The sequence below is a fragment of the Misgurnus anguillicaudatus genome, chromosome 2 (genome assembly GCF_027580225.2).
Source record: "Misgurnus anguillicaudatus chromosome 2, ASM2758022v2, whole genome shotgun sequence".
Taxonomy (NCBI): Eukaryota; Metazoa; Chordata; class Actinopteri; order Cypriniformes; family Cobitidae; genus Misgurnus; species Misgurnus anguillicaudatus.
In genome coordinates this window covers 42,172,973-42,192,696 of record NC_073338.2, presented here as the reverse complement: position 1 = coordinate 42,192,696, position 19,724 = coordinate 42,172,973, and the positions used below count along the sequence as shown (strand labels likewise).

Below are 19,724 nucleotides of genomic sequence, written 5' to 3'. Positions count from 1 at the left end.
CCTGTACACCTGTTCCCTGCTGTATATTACTTATCGTAAGCCCAGCCTGTTACCTGTGTACATTATCTGTTATCCTGTATCCTGTATCCTGTATCCTGTATCTGCCTGTTATTTGACCCACGCCTGTTTTATTGGATTTATTGCCTGTTTGCCGCCTGCCTTGACTTCTCGCCTGTTATTTGGATTACGTGTACTGGATTTACCCTGTCTGGATTTGGTTGCTGGCCCTTTATGGGATTTTACTTATAAACACCTTTTGCACATGGATTCATGTCTCACACGCTTCATTTAAAGCAACCCGTTACACTCTGGCAGACTTTGATTCCACATCTTGCTGTAAATGAATGACAAAAGACAATACAGATAAAGCATTGTTGATGTCATACCAAAAGTTACTCATGGGGCATAGGAAATAAATTAATAGTAAATGCACTACAGCAGGCAGTACAGAAAAAATGAATAATATTGTTCAATGCAGCAAAAACATTGTATTTGTGTTGTTTTACTCAATAAATTGTCACTTTATTCTTATCTTTCTTCTTGTCTTTACAACGCCCCTGCCTTTGTGTGGAATTTGCAAGGGAAGGGCATAAAAATTTAGAGTGGAATGCAGCCCTGCATGGAGGTTTCTGAAGGAGACTTTTTTGAAGGAGGACAGTCCTTGTTGCGGCGTGGTGATGTCATTAGCCTTCGAATTCGGATCCACCCTAGGACTCCCATTTGCATACGTTTCATAAACACAACCAGGAAGTTCTTGAGTTCAGGAAAACTGAAACTTCACTGTCAGATTTTTGTTTTCTAAAATGGCAGAAGCGAGTGTTTCTTTGGCTCAGGATCAGTTCAGCTGTTCAATCTGTCTGGATCTACTGAAGGATCCAGTGGCCATTCCCTGTGGACACAGTTACTGTATGAGCTGTATTACAGACTGCTGGGATCAGAAGAGAGACTACAGCTGTCCTCAGTGCAGACAGACCTTCACTACAAGACCTGTTTTAGGTAAAAACACCATGCTGGCTGAAGTGGTGGAGAAACTGAAGAAGACTAAACTACAAGCTGCTCGTCCTGATCACTGTTATGCTGAACCTGGAGATGTGGAGTGTGACGTCTGTACTGAGAGAAAACACAAAGCTGTCAAGTCCTGTCTGGTGTGTCTGAACTCTTACTGTCAAAATCATCTTGAACAACATGAGAATTTATTCAAAGGCAAGAAGCACAACCTGATAGATGCCACTGGACGACTTCAGCAGATGATCTGCCCACAACATGATAAAGCCCTTGAGATTTACTGTAAAACTGATCAGCTCTGTATATGTTATCTGTGTATGGTGGATGAGCACAAAAACCACGAGACTGTATCAGCTGCAGCAGAGAGGACTGAGAAACAGGTGAGAGCTCAATGTTTGTTAATGTGATCAGTTCTGCTCTATTAAATTTTTTTTTCAACAAGTTATTTTGATAAATCACACTATAGCTACATGTAAAGTTAATCTGATTTATCATCCAACAGAAACAGCTGCAGAAACAATACCAGGAGAGAATCCAGGAGAGTCAGAAGAAGCTTCAGGAGCTGAGAGATGCTGTGGAGACTCATAAGGTGAGTTTTGATCAGAAGAACAACTGCTGTCTGCTGTTTCAGATCTGTTTCAGACTCAGTTAGGACTCTCATCCAATAAGTCAGTGAGGAGTTCAGTGCTGGATGACTTTCACTGAAGTTGACTGTGTGTAACAGACTGTGTGATGTACCAGTAAGAGCTGAATGAATGCTGCTGATTCTAATGCTCCTCTCTCTGTGTGTCCTAACAGCGCTCTGCACAGACAGCAGTGGACGACACTGAGAGGATCTTTACTCAACTGATCCGATCCATTGAGAGAAGACGATCTGAGGTGACACATCTGATCAGAGATCAGGAAAAGGCTGCAGTGAGTCGAGCTGAAGGACTCTTGAAGCGACTGGAGCAGGAGATTGATGATTTGAGGAGGAGAGATGCTGAGCTTTTACATACAGATGATCACATCTATTTCCTCCAGGTAAACAAAAACGGGACAGTTGTGTTTAGGAAGTGAAGAGCATGTTTTAAAGAGATTGTAGTTTCTATGAAATGTTTGTGTTGTTTGTCTTTGTGTTTGTGTAGAGTTTCCAGTCTCTCTCTGTTCCTCCTGGAACTACAGACTCACTCAACATCACTGTCAGTTCTCTCCTCTCTATTGATGATGCAGGAAAATCTGTTTCTTATCTGAGAGAGAAACTGGAGGATTTCAGCAAAGAGATAGAAAAAATATCTGACAGAGGTAAAGCACATATCTTCGGATAACAATGAAATATTTTGTAGAAATACAAAGAATGATTTTATAACTTTTAATACAGTTTCCCCTGAACCCAAGACCAGGATGCAGTTCTTACAATGTGAGTATTAACAAAAAAATACATTTAAATAATACACATATTTCATAATGCTAATAAATATATAAGCAGTGATAATGATGATTTGCCTAATTTAAATTAACCCCCATAATGAAACGTCTCGGATACAGATGTATCCCTCGTTCCCTAAATGATGGGAACTGAATGTCACGGCGCGACCGATGAAATGGGAACGCGCTTTCGTGGGACCAATTTACTTCAAGAAGCTACTAAAGTGGCAATGAACTTGGCATTCAGGTATTTGCATCTGCTGGCGCTGCCCCGCGAGTATTTAAAGATAGGCAGCTGCAATACCTTTTCAGAGAATGCAACTAGTGAGAGGCTGACAGCCAATGCTCCGCAACATCAGTTGTCGAGGAGGTGGAGTCCCAAACCTTTTTTGTAATGTTTTGTCACTTACAGCGTTCCATAATGCCGCAATTCAATTCAATTTTATTTATATAGCGCTTTTCACAATTAGTAATTGTTTCAAAGCAGCTTTACATTAATAGAAGCAGGGGAAACACAGAAAAATCGATAGACAACATAAGTAGCAAAATACAGCAGCTAAGATTAAACTGAACAAGCGAGCGTAGTAATATGTAACGTATACAAGGGGGTGCTACATTAAGCCGAAAAGGCTGACTTCCAGGGGTGGAAAAACCCCCTAGGAGAAAAACCCAATGGGAAAAGTCCTAGGAGGAAAAAAACCCTTGGAAGATATAAATATATATATATATATTTATATAAATATATGTAAACGCATACGAAGATTAGACGGGTTCAGCCGGTGGTCGTTTGGCAGGCATCACGTTTGAAAGACGGCCAGTAGATCAGTGGCGTGTTGATCAACGGCAGCCAAAACTGGATCTGTTAGTGTCATTGTCCTCGGGATTGAGGACGAGACAGGGAAAGAGAAACAAAATCCTATTATGGTAGGGGCCATTTGCATGTTATGTAAGTGTCACACAGTGTTGTGGTTTAATATCTGCTCGGTTCCAGACAGGTGGCAAAATATTGCGGAATTAGTAAATTACCCAGACGAGTTATGTGAATACTTTGTTCAGTACAAGCTAACTATTGCAAGATAAGTATATTATCTATACAAACTATGTGAATGCTTTGTTAAAGAAAAAAGTTTAGACTTAAAGTGATCGACTGTGTCTGATTCTCGGACATCAGATGGCAAATTATTCCAGAGCTTAGGGGCTAAGTTGGAAAAGGTTCTACCACCTTTAGACACTTGATATTCTAGGGATAATTAAGAGACTAGAATTTTGCGACCGTAGTGTACGTGATGGATTGTATTCTGATAGTAATTCTCTAGAATACGGCTTTATAGGTGATTAGTAATATTTTAAAACGTATGCAATATTTAACTGGTAGCCAGTGTAAACATGCCAGAAGTGGGCTTATGTGTTCGTACTTCTTAGTTCGAGTAAGCATTCTTGCTGCAGCATTTTGAACCAAATTTACCTGATTTGCGTGACATCCCCTGAGTAACGAGTTACAATAGTCTATTCTAGAGGTCATAAAAGCGTGGATGAGCTTCTCTGCATCTGATGCAGACAGCATATGGTGTATTTTTTAGATATTTCTAAGATAGAAGAAAGCTGTGCGGCAGACATTGGAGATATGACTATTGAAGGATAAATTGCTGTCAAACATCACACCTAGGTTCTTAACTGTGGAAGATGGCACCATGGTGCAGCCATCTATGTTCCATTTTGTAACCTGACATATTTTGTTTGGAACGATTCGGTTCAATAATAAGTATCTCTGTCTTATTGGAGTTTAGCATAAGGAACTTATGTGCCATCCAGTCACTAATATCGCTAATACAGTCTGTTAGCTTAGAAAACTGGTGGGTTTTGCTAGGATGTGAGGAGATGTAAAGCTGGGTATCACCTGCATAGCAGTGAAAACTTACGTTGTAAGTCGATATTCCTGATAATGTCTCCTAGAGTTAACATATAAAGAGAATAGGATAGGGCCTAATACTGATCCCTGCGGTATGCCGTATTTAACCAGGGATGATTCTTCCTCATTTACAACAAAGTGATAGCGATACTTTTGTAAAGTAAACTCTATGTGCTGGGATAAATGTTTTTTTGACATGTCAAGGCAGCTGACAGACAGACGGTTAAGCTGGTCGGTCTGTTTCCTGACCTGGGCCCTAGATAGTCAGACAACATCACAAGTAAGAATATCGGTCAGATTTCTAGAGAGTATAGCACTTCCTTCCCGGGACGGATGGAGGCCATCTCTCTTTAGCAGGTCAGGTCTCCCCCAGAAATGCTTACAATTGTCTATAAACCCTATGTTATGCTGAGGACACCACTTTGACATCCAGCCATGAAGTGACACTAATCTACTGTAAGTTTCATCCCCCCGTTAGGCGGGGAGGGGACTAGAGCATATGACATTGTCTGACATTGTTTTTTCAATTTCACACACCTCTTTAAAATTATTTTTGGTGATCTCCGACTGGTGGAGTCTGGTGTCATTCGTGCTGGCGTGAATAACAATCTTAGAAAACTTAAGGGGAGGGCTAAACTATACATGTGGCATGAAAAGCAGGTTACAGTAATAAGAGGAGTCTTACCGCTATCATGCTGGGTGATGGTGTCTCCCTTCACTCGAACGTGATCCGTGAAGCTGCATCGCATGGGGGACTCGGTCGCTGTGCCACACGATAGATCTGTGAAGGCGGGGCAGCAGTTCCTCCACAGCTTCCCACTCTGGTAAGGACAGGTCTAAAAAACATGTATCGGATAAATTCGCCTTTCGATCGACAAGGAAGGCAGATTTACAGTAAACAGACGGTAAACAGACAGTAAGCAAGCAGGCTATATGTTAGCAGGCTATATGCTAACACTGGGTGTTTACTGGTAATAAATCATTTCGCTTAGTAATACTATTCAATAATGTCAAGAATGTATTCTAGAGATAAACAAATAAGTTATATTATATAAATAGGAACAAGATTGTAGGAAAAGAGGATTTAGACGATAAACTCCACGGAGCTCCGAGCTTAGGTCATGCAGCAGCGTTAAAGAGATGAACCAAAATAGTTCCTCTATAGTGTAGCACCAAACGGAGGCGCCAAACACACGAGCCGACCTTCTGTGTTCTCACTTATTTGAGAAGAGAACCCGATAGGAAACCGCCTCGAAATGAACACTAGGTCATCCTTCCAGAGCTTCACGGCTGCTTTCTTAGCAGATCACTGCCGGCTTTCGAAGCGAAAAAAGCTGCTTTGATATTGCACCTGACCTGACTCTCGTTAAACACTTGTTTACGCGGCGCCAGCAAATGCAAATAGGTGTGTTCGAGATCATCCGGCGCTGCGCAGACCGATCGGCGAGGTTTGCCGCTTGCAATCGAGGGAGGAACTGAAGACGGAGCCGTCAAGCCGGACACCTGCTGCTTGCCGTAGTGACGTGTGCGTCGTGTTTCCTTGTTTTTAATCGCGAATGAAGTGAATTAGATGGTGAATTTGATAAAAACAAACCTTTTAATAAAAAGTTGCAACCAGAAACATTTTATATCGACTATTTTAATTGCTGCTTATACTGTATACCCGAAAATAACGGGAAACAAGCCTATATTATTAAAATACCAATAGAGTTTGGTATTTCAATTTTTATTTTATTACACGACACAATATAACATATTTAAGCATATTAAAGAGTTTTTCATGTTTTTAAACATGAATTCATAATGTTTATTATTGGACTAAAGGTTGGATAAAACTTGAAACGCACGTGATCGTTGTCATCAGTGAGGTGACCAATCACGTAAAGCTGTGTCGTCATCACAACTCCGTGCAGCCGTTCTGGAGAAGCTGCACCGGCTGAGCTAGCGGCTACTCTCGAAACCCTCTCGCGGTACTTAAAAACCATATGACACAGTCACGTGCCTGCAGCGCCAGCTGAAGTCTGACAAAATTACTAACCGGAATGCACTGCTTCAAGTCAGCCGCCGATCGGTCTGCGCAGCGCCGGATGATCTCGAACACACCTATTACCTGCATGCCAATTTCATTGGTGCTTTAGTAGCTTCTTGAAGTAGATTGGTCCCGCGAAGCGCGCTCCCAATTCGTCGGTCACGGCGTGACGTTGTAGTGACCGACTGAAAGGGAACTCAATAATTACAAATAAACAGAGAATACATGTGCTATATATCACTATTAGACCAAAGGAGTTAATTAATTAAGATTCCAATCTTACATGTAAACCATTAAAACCATTTTTTTCTGTTATTAATTTATTTATTTTGTATATTTCTTAACGTTTTGTACACTTGAATGTATTTGAATCGCTGGACCTGAATTCATTAATAATATTTTTGACAAAATGCAATGTCAATGTATTTATCGAAACATATTTTGCTGTGCAACTAAGGGACAGAGACACATTCACAAGTAATATATTACCAACACATTCTCAAACATATTTATACATGTCTGTAAAACTATAAGATAATCAGATGCTGTAAGATTTATTCTATAAATGATATAGTTCATGTTACCCAAGGCTCTAATCAAAATTCAGAGTCTCTGACTTACATATAGATTTATGATTTCTCTCCATCAGATTCTCATCACATCACTGCAGATCCAAACACAGCACATAAACGGCTCTGTCTGTCTGATGGGAACAGAGTGATTACAGTTACTGACACAGTCCAGCAGTATCCTGATCATCCAGACAGATTTGATAAATACCTTCAGGTGTTGTGTAATGAGAGTGTGAGTGGACGCTGTTACTGGGAGGTTGAGTGGAGTGGAAATGTGCGAATATCAGTGTCATATAAGAGCATCAGCAGGAAGGGAGAGAGTCATGAGTGTTTGTTTGGATTTAATGATCAGTCCTGGTGTTTGTGGTGCTCTGACGTCGAATATACATTTTGGCACAATAAAGTTAGTAACAAACTCCCTGTATTGTCGAAATCATCTAGAATAGGAGTGTATGTGGATCACAGTGCAGGAACTCTTTCTTTCTACAGCATCACTAGCACAATAACCCTCATACACAGAGTCAACACCACATTCACTAAACCTCTCTATCCTGGGTTTGTGGTTATTAGTAAATCAGTGAAACTGTGTAATATAACAAAATAGATTATACAGAGATTCTACAGTTAATATTGTTATAACAGAAGTTAATGTTAAATAGACAACATATATTGGAGTTTAAATCTTATTAGATATAAGATTGTAGAGTGTAAGACATAGCAGAAGGAATATAGAGAGTCATCAGTGACAGAAACAACACAAATAATATCACACTGTGTATGTGTTTAGTTTTCATATGAAGGATTGATGGAAGTTTCTCTGGATTACAGTCAATAACTCAAAGCATACATTTATTAGCAAAAATGTATTTATAAAATCATAGTGACTAAGCTTAAAGTGAACTAAATTATACCATGTGGTGGTTAGGGATTTTGGGGGCCTGTACTATAAAGCTAGTTCAGTTGGCTAGGCAGGTAAGGATTAGTTTGTGCCAACCCTGGGTTTTGGGTACCAATGAAAGTAGATGAGTTTTAGGTGGTGTTAATCACCATAGTATCTTACACCACACAGCTCCAGAGCAGGTTATGTTTTTCTAGATCAGAGATTAAACCAAATTGACGCATGAGAGTGACGCAACGAATCTACAGTGTATGTTGTGATAGCTTTATCCTTATCCTGTTTTAGGAGAATTACCATGGTTTAATAATAGTGAATAAGCATGCTGTTTTTGGTATTGATTAAGCAATTTATATTAACATAGTTTTACTATAAAAATCTAACGGTTAAACTACAGTTAATATAGTGAGATCATGGTAAGTTTGTGTTTCCTACATATAACACCAAAGAACTGGTTACTTAATCTTCATATTGTTAGAAGAGATCTTTGCAGAGAAAACGTTTTTAGAGATACAGTTTATATCACATTAATGTACTATATTTATTTCACTTGTGCGTTAACACAATTTCCATCAATCAGCAAACTTTTAAAGAAAGTTGATGATCAGTCTCATCATGGTACTGACAAAGCCTGTTCGCATTGGTTTGGTTTTGTCAACTTGAAACAAATGATGTAACACTGAGATTGTTGAATTAACATCATGGTGCAGTGCAGGCTCCTGCTTTAATAGCTTCTGGCATGTTGTTTTTCTGAGTCCTGGTCCTGTAAATATTTCAGTGTTTACAATGTTAGATACGAGATAAACAATAATTAAGTTTTGGAGCAATATCAGTAGTAAAAATACTACAGCAAGTAGTACAATGAATAATGCTGTTTATTACAGCAAAATAATTGTTTTATGTTGTTTTTATCAATAAACTAAATTATCATGGGAGCTGAGTCTTATTCATTCTTGTCTATGTTTTTTAATACTTGATTTAACTGGGATCAAGATGACCATTAGAGAGACTACAGCTGCCCTCAGTGCAAACCATAGTGCAAAGAGATCTTCACTCCAAGACTTGTTTTAGATAAAAACACAATGCTAAAGCTGAAGAAGACTAAACTACAAGCTGCTCATCTTGATCACTGTTATGCTGAACCTGGAGATGTGATGCGTGACATCTCTACTGAGAGAAAACACAAAGCTGTCAAGTCTTTCTGATTTTTTATTTCTGTGCAGTTGCTTGATAATGGTCTTTCTCTGGTAAGAAGTCATGGCTGAAGAGTTCCGCAGACCTGATCCTTTTGTATTTGATGGTAATATTAGTGAAAATTGGCGTGTGTTTCAGCAGGAATTTTAAATATTCATTGCTGCTGCACACTCTGAGAAAGAGCCTTGCACGAAAGCATTCATACTGCTAAATCTGGCAAGCTCGGAAGCCATTAAGTGCGAGCGAACATTCGTCTATGCACCCACTGCGTATACAGGTGAGGGAGAAAACCAATAATTACTCCAGCTGAATCACAAAAAAACCCGGAAAGTCTAAAACGCAAGTTTCGTGAACTTTGCAGCCCACAAACAAATATAACGATGGAAAGACACAAATTTAATTCAAGAGACCAAAAGCAAGAAGAAACAATCGAGGCATATGTACGTGACCTACAAAACTTGACAAGAATTGACAAGAGTTCGAGTTGTGTGTGGGATACTTAATGATGGAATGAGTTGCATGGTAATGAGCTAACGTTGAAAAAAGCCATTAAAATATGCCAAATTCATTAACTGACTGACCAGCACATGCTAGCTGGACCAAAGCACAACTTGACAAATGTGGACAGTGTTCAAAACTGTTTTGTACTCCCAAACACAGATTAGATAAGTTTGCGTCCCAACAAATTCATAATTTCAGCAATTGGGAAGCACCAATGCAAATCAGTGAAAATTCAGTGCATACAATATCAAAAAAGACTGTAAATTAAATTGATGTTACCAAAGCTTCAAATAGCAGCGAAGAGTCTTTGGAGTTGCTGTAAATCATCAAATTGACTGAAAACAGTTAAAGAAAACTGCAATATCTTGCACAGTGCAAACCAATGAAAAAAGCCTCTTCAACTGAAGATTGACACAGAAGCTTTTATGTAACATCATGTCTCTGCAGACATTTTTCACAGGTAAAGCAAGATGAAAACCTTCGGGTCTCAAGCCATGTGAAGCTTGTTGTGTATGGTGGAGAGGAGACTGTCTTCGGGTGGGCCTTATTTCTCTCAATAATGCAGTCAACCAGGTCAGTGTAAAAGAAAACCCAAGTTTCATCCAGCAGCTTAACAAAGAATATGCAGATCTTTTCCGAGATGAAATAGGAAAGCTTCCTGTAATGTACTGCATGAAACTGAACAAAGAAGCTCAACCTGTCGTCCATCTAGCACGAAAAATTCCTGCAGCAATGCAACACAAGGTAAAAGCAGAGTTGGAAAGAATGGTTGCTATGGGTGTAATCACTTCTGTATATGAGACAACCGATTGGGTGTCATCTATGGTGGCAACTCACAAAAAAACTCTTAGACTGTGCATTGACCCAAGGGACCTAAACAAGTTCCTAAAACGTCCGCATCACCCCATGTGCACAGTGGAAGAAGTGGCAGCGCAGATGCCAAACTCCACAGTATTCTCGATGCTTGGTGCAAAAAGCTCCTTTTGGCAGATTTCGCTGGATCAAAAATCCACGTTCAGTACACCATTTGGAAAATTCAGATTTCTTAGGATGCCCTTTGGCATTAATTCGGCCAGCGAAGTCTTTCAGCGCGCTATGGAACAGATTTAAACCTGGCTACCCGTGCATGGTCATAGTCGATGACATCATCGTAGTAGGTAACGGTGAGCAGGAACACGATTTAAACCTAAGGAAAGTGTTGGGCCGTGCTCGTGAAGTGAACTTGAGACTGAACCCTCAAATTCCCTCAAAAAACACAAGGGTTAAAGAAGGAGGATGAAGAAAATGAAGTGTTCTGTAGCTTTAAATCTGAGCAGACTAAAATTATAAGCATGTGCGAGTTGGTGCTGCGGTGTTGAAGTTTGTACATTGCATGTTGAACTCCTGCATGTCTTATTGTAAAGATACTGTTATTAAAAAAATATTTTTCCCTTGCCACTTGTCATTCTACAGACACCATGATTTCCTTCATTGTGATGGTTTATTCATTCATTTATTCATCTTTATTCATGTTTCCTGTTTTAAGTAAATAAAATAAAAGAATTGCATTAATTCATCATTGCTTGACTGACGCATATGTACATTGGCCTACTCTTTTAGCGCTCATTAAGGAGGTGGTTTTGGACGCAGCCACTGTCTCTGTGACTTTCTTTATGAGACTGACATCTAGTGGACGTCTTTATTATATGACTGGAACTCCTGTTTGCACACATTTCATAACCAGAACCAGGAAGTTCTCGAGTTCAGGAAAACTGAAACAAAATCGTTGTCAGGTTTTTGTATGTTTCTTCTTTTTTAAAATGGCAGAAGCGAGTGTTTCTTTGGCTCAGGATCAGTTCATCTGTTCAATCTGTCTGGATCTACTGAAGGATCCTGTGACTATTAACTGTGGACACAGTTACTGTATGAGCTGTATTACAGACTGCTGGGATCAGGATGATCAGAAGAGAGACTACAGCTGCCCTCAGTGCAGACAGACCTTCACTACAAGACCTGTTTTAGGTAAAAACACCATGCTGGCTGAAGTGGTGGAGATACTAAAGAAGACTAAACTACAAACTGCTCGTCCTGATCACTGTTATGCTGAACCCGGAGATGTGGAGTGTGACGTCTGTACTGAGAAAAAACACAAAGCTGTCAAGTCCTGTATGGTGTGTCTGAACTCTTACTGTCAAAATCATCTTGAACAACATGAGAATTTCTTCAAAGGGAAGAAGCACAACCTGATAGATGCCACTGGACGACTTCAGCAGATGATCTGCCCTCAACATGATAAAATGCTTGAGATTTATTGTCGTACTGATCAGCTCTGTATATGTTATCTGTGTATGGTGGATGAACACAATGACCATAAGACTGTATCAGCTGCAGCAGAGAGGACTGAGAAACAGGTGAGAACTGAAAGCATTAAGTAGTTTGTTAATGTGATCAATTCTGCTTTATAATAAATGTTTCTTCATGATCACACTATAGCTACATGCACAGTTTATCTGGTGTATCATTATTTCCACATCTAACAGAAAGAACTAAAGGAGACACAGAGAAAATACCAGCAGAGAATCCAGGAGAGTCAGAAGAAGCTTCAGGAGCTGAGAGATGCTGTGGAGACTCATAAGGTGAGTTTTGATGAGAAGAACAACTGCTGTCTGCTGTTTCAGATCTGTTTCAGACTCAGTCAGTGAGGAGTTCAGTGCTGGATGACTTTGACTGAAGTTCACTGTGTGTAACAGACTGTGTGATGTACCAGTAAGAGCTGAGTGAATGCTGCTGATTCTAATGCTTCTCTCTCTGTGTGTCCTAACAGCGCTCTGCACAGACAGCAGTGGACGACACTGAGAGGATCTTTACTCAACTGATCCAAACCATTGAGAGAAGACGATCTGAGGTGACACAGCTGATCAGAGATCAGGAAAAGACTGCAGTGAGTCGAGCTGAAGGACTCTTGAAGCGACTGGAGCAGGAGATTGATGATCTGAGGAGGAGAGACGCTGAGCTGGAGCAGCTTTCACACACAGATGATCACATCCATTTCATCCAGGTAACAGAGATCTGTAGAACAAGACAGAAGTCTTTAGAAAGTGAAGAGCATGTTTTACTGTTGTTATATATTCTATTAAATGTTTGTGTTGTTTGTCTTTGTGTTTGTGTAGAGTTTTCAGTCTCTCTCTGTTCCTCCTGAATCATTAGACTCACTCAACATCACTGTCAATTCTCTCCTCTTTATTGATGATGTAGTAAAATCTGTGTCTCATCTGAGAGAGAACTTGGAGCATTTCTTCAAAAAGACAGAAATGATAATTGACAGAGGTAAAGCACATATTATGTGATGATAATGAAATATTTTGTAGAAATACAAAAAAATTACTATACACTGTAAACTGTGATGCTCAATGTAATTAAAATATTAAGGAGCTTAAACTTAATATATTAAAGAAAATTGTACTTCAATTTTTTTCACCTTTTAAGTTATTTAAACATTATTTTTTACTAACTTGAACTATCTGCTGTTTAAGCAATCACAACTTAAGAATTGTAGTTTCACTGTACTTATTTATGTTTCTTGTTGCCAAAAAAAAAAAAAATTGAGCACTCAAAAAATGTATTTCGATCCTAGACCAATTTGACAACTTAAAGAAAGTCAGTGACTAACACATTTTGTGTTTTAATAACTTTTATTTGTTCAAAAAGTCAAAAATGTAATGTGTACATAACCAAATATTTTTAAGTTATCACGGGGTGTGCTTACTTAATGTTTATTAGGGGAATGGGTTTTTAATTTTTTAATAAGTCAATTAATTTATTTTTTACATGATTTTATAACTTTTAATACAGTTACCCCTGAACCCAAGACCAGGGAGCAGTTCCTACAATGTGAGTCTTAACAAACAACACACAAAGATAGACATATTAATAATGGCATTTTATAATGAATATATAAGTAAGAAATAATGTATAGGCAGATGGTTGTTATTGCAAAAATAAGCCCAGACAGTGTGATCAGAACCCGAAGTGACAACAACCAGCTGCCTGTTCATTATCCCACTTATTAGACAGTTATTTACCTCATAAGTAAGGTAAGGAACATTAAATATTGATTTAAAATATTTTATTTGCTAATTTTTAATGAATGCAGAGATTCCGCGATGAGAATTCGTTTACTTTCAGTTTTAACATAAGACAAGAGGTTCAAATGTCACAAACACACTATTTGGTTTAGTCATTTGTGAATATAATGTCATATGTTATTAAAAGACATATTTAAATTACATTTTTGTGTAATATTAAACTTTACTTGTCAAAATGATTTGCAGCTTCGGGGTTACTAAGTGTTATTAGTTTAGAGCAGTAATTATTCCCAGATAACAATCGGTCAAAACTAATAACACACAGTAACCCGGATGCTGCAAATCATAACTTGGAATGTCGCAATTGGCCAATCAGAATCAAGCATTTTAGAGTGTCGTGTAATAAATTTAATGAAATGTATTTGGTTGTTCAACTAAGGGACAGTGACACATTAAGAAATGATATATTACTTACATTATTACAAACACATTTACACACACAGGACTGTCTTTTTTTATAGATGGTTTCAGCAGTAACAACATAAACAAACTGCTTTCATGAAACAAACAAACGTAACTTCCGTTAAACTTTCGCAAAGAATCAATAACAACAGAAGCCTTTTAGAGTGGTTTATTTCTAATAACAAGTAAAATGTAGATTACCTTAGTTCAAATCATAGCTAAAGCGTATATCAAAAACTACACTGTACTACAAATGTGTACTATATTGTATACAATGAGTGCGTTTACATGCACAGAATAAGCAGATAACTATCAAAAATCTGCTTATTATAGAAAACATTTCATGCGTTTACATGCAAATCAATAAACCGGCCATGCAGACAACTGCGTTTACATGGGACTTGGAGATTTGTCAGGTTTCTCACAGGCAGTGACGTCACCTATAGTACATAATAGTCATTCAAAAAGCCTACGGCATATCTGCCTTAAGCTGTACTGTTGTATTACTTCTTGTGTCTGCAGAACCTGTAAATATAACATGAGCTTTTATCGTGCAGAGATTTTTACGCGTTACTTTGCGCTTGCTTCCCCGTGTGACATTTATCTTTTACACGCAGAGACATGCACACATGGACAAAACCGTGAGAAAGCCGGTTAAGGTATTTACATGCCATGCAAAATCGGGGTAATGAGCAAAAAACTACTTGTGCAGATAATTTTTTGCTTACGCCGTTTATGGGCTTTCCCCGATTAAAGAAAACTGTTTTAAACCAAAACGTTATTTTTCCCCCAAAGTTCAGTTTAGCCACTAGCCAGACAATTAAACAAACAGAGACCGGAAGTTAAGTTCTGTCCAGATGCATAACAGCGACACAACGTGCATTAGTCTGATGAAACTATAAATTATCTTTTTTTTCTTACTGTTCATAAAACCTAAGACTAAAACAATTCCGATTCTTTGATTTACATATATATTATGTCTTTTGTCTCCATCAGATTGCCATCACTTCACTGCAGATCCAAACACAGCACATAAACATCTCTGTCTGTCTGATGGGAACAGAGTGATTACTAATACTGGCAGAGTCCAGCAGTATCCTGATCATCCCGACAGATTTAATAAATACCATCAGGTGTTGTGTAATGAGAGTATGAGTGAACGCTGTTACTGGGAGGTTGAATGGAGTGGAAATGTGCGAATATCAGTGTCATATAAGAGCATCAGCAGGAAGGGAGGGGGTTATGAGTGTTTGTTTGGATTTAATGATCAGTCCTGGAGTTTGTGCTGCTCTGACGACGGATACACATTCTGGCACAATAGCGTTAGTAAAAAACTCTCTGGAATCTCTGGATCATCTAGAATAGGAGTGTATGTGGATCACAGTGCAGGATCTCTGTCCTTCTACAGCGTCTCTGACACAATGACCCTCATCCACAGAGTCAACACCACATTCACTAAACCTCTCTATCCTGGGTTTGTGGTTATTAGTAAATCAGTGAAACTGTGTAATGTAACAAAATAGATCATACAATTGATATTGTTAAAACAAGTTAATTTTAAATCAACAACTGTGAAAGTGTCTGAAACATTTCTCAACCAGAATAAAGCATTTCGCAGCCCTGTGGTTTAATACAGTAATATACAAAAAATCCATAGTTTTAATACAAAAAACTGTCAGCTGTGGTTGCCAGAAAAGTTCTGTAAAAATACGGTTTAAAACAGTGAAAAACTGTTTATGCATTACAGTAAAAGTTTGTATATTCTCTAAACTGTTAAGAACCCCTTGTTTTGATAGTAAAATGAAGATGTGATTGCCAGAAAACAGCTGTAAAAATACTTGCACGTAGACAACTTCGGTGTTTTGTATTTCATTAGCATAATTATGATCACAGCTTAAAATTAACCGAAAACCACTATACAGGTGATAGACAGCTTCTGCTAAACAGAACCACTTTTCTGGCAACCACAGCTGCCAATTTGTTTAAAATGTATCATCAATCAGCAAACCTTCTTCAATAGTTGTCTCTTGCTTTAACAGGAGCAGAAACATTATAATACTTTTTTTTGCATTACGTTTTTGCATACCTAATATTTGCACAAAATCCTTGAGAAATGATTATTAAGAAATGAAGAGTTTTGTTGCAGAACGAGATAAATCCGTTTTTTTTTTAATTATTCAGAAATCTCGTTTTTTGGTTGTGCATTCCAATTAATATCAATTCAACTGCAGTTGGTTTGTTTTGATTTTTTAAGTTTGATTCATAACTTAAAAAATACAGCTAAGTAGCACCATAAAACAAAAATTAACATGATAACATAATTATAAACATGTTTTGACAAAAATGTAAAAAATGGATTTGTCTCGTTTTGCAACGAAACTCTTCAAATATACAGAACTATATCCATCATTATCCATGTTGAGCGCGATTGGTTGTTCGGTGCCGACATCTAAGCTTTAGGATCAAAGCAGAAAGTAAATGTTCAGCTTCATGGTACTGACCAAGCCTGATTGCATTGGTTTGGTTTTGTCACCTCGTTTGCTAGGTTTCATACGTTTTGCAAGAAAAATTTACTCAAACTACAAATATGTCAGTCAGCAAAAACAACAACAAAAAAAAAACAATTAATTTAGTTTATTGAATAATATCAATTGTAAACATACTCCCACATGCAGGCCTAATATAATTGAATAATGTTGTTTTTTACAGCAAAGATATTGTATTTTATGTTGTTTTACTCAATAAATTGAATAAACATGGGAAATGAGTCTCATTAATTTGTGTATTAAACTATTTTTAACTACCTGCCCCCCTGTTAAAACATAACTTAACTGTGGTTAATCACACCTGAGTTCAGTTACTCTAGCCACACCTGTTCGCAATCAAGAAATCACTTAAAGGCGGAGTCCATGATGTTTGAAAGCCAATGTTGATATTTGAAATCACCTAAACACGCCCTTACCCCAATAAAATCTGGACCTTCTATTGATAGACCCGCCCCACACATACGCAACCCGGCAAGGATGTCGGTTAGTAGACACGCTCTTTACTGCTGATTGGCTATAAGTGTGTTTTGGTAGTCGGCCCGTCTCCTTTTCCAAAGCGTTTTTCAAACATCGTGGACTCCGCCTTTAAATAGGACCTGCCTGACAAAGTGAAGTAGACCAAAAGATCCTCAAAAGCTACACATTATGTTGAGATCCAAAGAATTCAGGAACAAATGATAAAGAAAGTAATTATCAGTCTGGAAAAGGTTATGAAGCAATTTCTAAAGTTTGGGACTCCAGCGAACCACAGTAAGAGCCATTATCCCCAAATGCCGAAAACATGGAACAGTAGTGAACTGAGTGGCCGGCTGACCAAAATTACCACCAAAGGCGCAAGGACAACTCATGCAAGAGGTCACAAAAGACCCCACCACAACATCCAAAAAACTGCAGGCCTCAATTGCCTCAGTTAAGGTCAGAGTTCATGACTTCATGACATGAACCATGAATTCAGCTGTCTAACAAAAAATCTTGAAGGACAATGTCCGTCCATCTGTTCGTGACCTCAAGCTAAAGTAAACTTGGGTTCTGCATCAGGACAATGTCCAAAACACACCAACAAGTCCACTTCTGAATGGCTGAAGAAAAACAAAATGAAACTTTGGAGTGGCCTAGTCAAAGTCTTGACCTCAATCCTATTGATCTTAAAAAGGCGGTTCATGCTTGAAAACCATCCAATGTGGCTGAATTACAACAATTCTGCAAAGATGAGTGGACCAAAAATCCTCAACAGCGCTGTAACAGACTCATTGCAAGACTTTAAAAATTAATGTTTTTATACATTCACATTTACACACAGTAAGTATCATCAGATGTAATATCAGATTTTGGAGATGTTTTTTTCTCCAAATGATGTAATCTGTGATTCCCTCTTGACATAAGTACTGTCCACACATACTGTAAATTAAGGCTAAATTAAGTTTTACTGAAATATTAATGATTTACATAAGCATTATATGACTTGTCTCCATCAGATTATCGTCCGGTCACTGCAGATCGGAACACGGCAAATAAACTTCTCTCTCTGTCTAAGGGAAACAGAGTGATTACTTACACTCGCAAAGTCCAGCCATATCCAAATCATCAAGACAGATTTGAGCGAGATCCTCAGGTGTTGTGTAGAGAGAGTGTGAGTGGATGCTGTTACTGGGAGGTCGAGTGGAAAGGAAATGTATGCGTATCGGTATCATATAAGAGCATCAGCAGGAAAGGTAACAACTGTTTGTTTGGACGTAATGATCAGTCCTGGAGATTGTACTGTTGTAAATCCAGTTGTTCATTCTGGCACAATAACAATAAAACTGAACTCCCAGTAGTGTTCAGATCTTCTAGAATAGGAGTGTATGTGGATCACAGTGCAGGATCTCTGTCCTTCTACAGCGTCTCTGACACAATGACCCTCATCCACAGAGTCAACACCACATTCACTCAACCTCTCTATCCTGGGTTTTGGGTTTTTAATGGATCAGTGAAACTGTGGGACCTACGATAATATAAAATACATACAAATTAAATAAAATAAAAAATGAGCTCAGCCATAAAGTAGTAATACTACATGTTATATACATTCACTGCTAAACCTTTCTGGAGAGAAAGTCTTACCATGTACATTTATGCATTTTGCAGGCTCCTATTTCTTGCTTTTTTTAATACTTTTTTCACTTTAATCACTAACACCTAAAGGTCTGTCCGGCTGACAATTTTTACTGTATTATGATTTTTTATTTTTAAATTTGGTGGCCTCAGCTAGTTAGACGATCAACAAGTTCAACAGTTCAAGTCTAAGCCACCAGTTTATTGTGGAAGTATTAGAAAACATGTATTATCACATAAAATAAGTAAATCATTTTTGTGTTCACTGTAAAATGTTTTGGTACTGGTGTGTACATTTAAAATAAAATATGATTTATCTTCAATTTAAAACCTGTCTTTTCTTTGAATTCTTCTGTTTTTTTTTTAATCAGATATCACGTTAATTGGACAGACATATTATCATATAATAATAAACACATAATATATAAAAGTGACAGGTTTTCGAACAAGTTTGGTTTGTATAAACTTGCACAGCATTATTTTGTTTGGCAAATTTTTTATCCATAAGCAAAAATGTATGGGCTCAATTCCTACTTTTTCACATTTCCTGATTGAGGTTGACACACTGACTGCTCACATCTTTTTGTTTGACTAACAATAAAAAATGTGTTAGGTTTTTATATAAAAAATATATTTCTATTGACTCCAACTTAACTTAGATAGCTTTCCTTCATTGCTTTTATATTTTTATTGTTATTATTTTTTTCCTTGAGCTACATACCCCTTTATTGTGTTTTTTTATTTTTCCTTTTTTTCTCTGACTTCTATCTTCTTTTATTTGATAATGTTCTCCTGGAGGTGATTGTATATTTCATCTAATTGTTTGAATAAAAAATAAAATAAATAAATAAACTTGAACACTTGATAAAAACACGCCATCTACCTGTGGCTAAGCGTGTTAGCTTCTGATAACCGCTGGGTGGCAGAGTTGCTCTTTTGACAACAAGGCTAAAAGGCTTTGTTTACTGATACAGAACTACTACAAACTACTTGTTTCCTTTAAACTTTTGTTTGCATTATACTGTTTTTTTAATTACCATTTGTAT

At 37.8% G+C, this 19,724-nt stretch overlaps 2 protein-coding genes across 4 annotated transcripts; both read left to right on the top strand.

Moving 5' to 3' along the window:
- The first annotated feature begins 579 nt into the window (after positions 1-579).
- Positions 580-8,728, top strand: LOC129443411 (E3 ubiquitin/ISG15 ligase TRIM25-like). Its single transcript, XM_073855949.1, has 6 exons — positions 580-1,385; positions 1,508-1,594; positions 1,804-2,028; positions 2,133-2,289; positions 2,366-2,404; positions 7,000-8,728. The coding sequence occupies exons 1-6, from the start codon at positions 804-806 to the stop codon at positions 7,524-7,526; spliced, it is 1,617 nt and encodes a 538-aa protein (XP_073712050.1). The 5' UTR covers positions 580-803; the 3' UTR covers positions 7,527-8,728.
- Positions 8,729-10,838: 2,110 nt separating this feature from the next.
- LOC129442950 (E3 ubiquitin/ISG15 ligase TRIM25-like) lies at positions 10,839-18,783 on the top strand. Of its 3 annotated transcripts, none has more exons than XM_073855888.1 (6): positions 10,839-11,902; positions 12,032-12,127; positions 12,316-12,549; positions 12,662-12,818; positions 13,344-13,382; positions 18,060-18,783. In XM_073855888.1, the coding sequence occupies exons 1-6, from the start codon at positions 11,165-11,167 to the stop codon at positions 18,575-18,577; spliced, it is 1,782 nt and encodes a 593-aa protein (XP_073711989.1). In that variant the 5' UTR covers positions 10,839-11,164; the 3' UTR covers positions 18,578-18,783. The 3 variants fall into 3 exon arrangements, with proteins under 3 accessions (XP_073711989.1, XP_073712000.1, XP_073711987.1); XM_073855886.1 differs by lacking the exon at positions 18,060-18,783 and adding an exon at positions 15,035-17,630 and having other exon boundaries at positions 10,842-11,902; XM_073855899.1 differs by lacking the exons at positions 13,344-13,382; positions 18,060-18,783 and adding an exon at positions 15,035-17,630 and having other exon boundaries at positions 10,841-11,902.
- The last annotated feature ends 941 nt before the right edge of the window (positions 18,784-19,724 follow it).

What these genes read in the sequence shown, in the direction of transcription:
- LOC129443411 (XM_073855949.1), top strand. Translation starts at nt 804, where the DNA reads ATGGCAGAAGCGAGTGTTTCTTTGGCTCAGGATCAGTTCAGCTGTTCA. An exon ending in ATGCTGTGGAGACTCATAAG is followed by an intron (nt 1,595 to 1,803) that starts GTGAGTTTTGAT and finishes GTGTCCTAACAG; the next exon opens with CGCTCTGCACAGACAGCAGT. An exon ending in AGAAAAAATATCTGACAGAG is followed by an intron (nt 2,290 to 2,365) that starts GTAAAGCACATA and finishes CTTTTAATACAG; the next exon opens with TTTCCCCTGAACCCAAGACC.
- LOC129442950 (XM_073855886.1), top strand. Translation starts at nt 11,165, where the DNA reads ATGAGACTGACATCTAGTGGACGTCTTTATTATATGACTGGAACTCCT. An exon ending in CAGAGAGGACTGAGAAACAG is followed by an intron (nt 11,903 to 12,031) that starts GTGAGAACTGAA and finishes CACATCTAACAG; the next exon opens with AAAGAACTAAAGGAGACACA. An exon ending in CAGGGAGCAGTTCCTACAAT is followed by an intron (nt 13,383 to 15,034) that starts GTGAGTCTTAAC and finishes TGTCTCCATCAG; the next exon opens with ATTGCCATCACTTCACTGCA.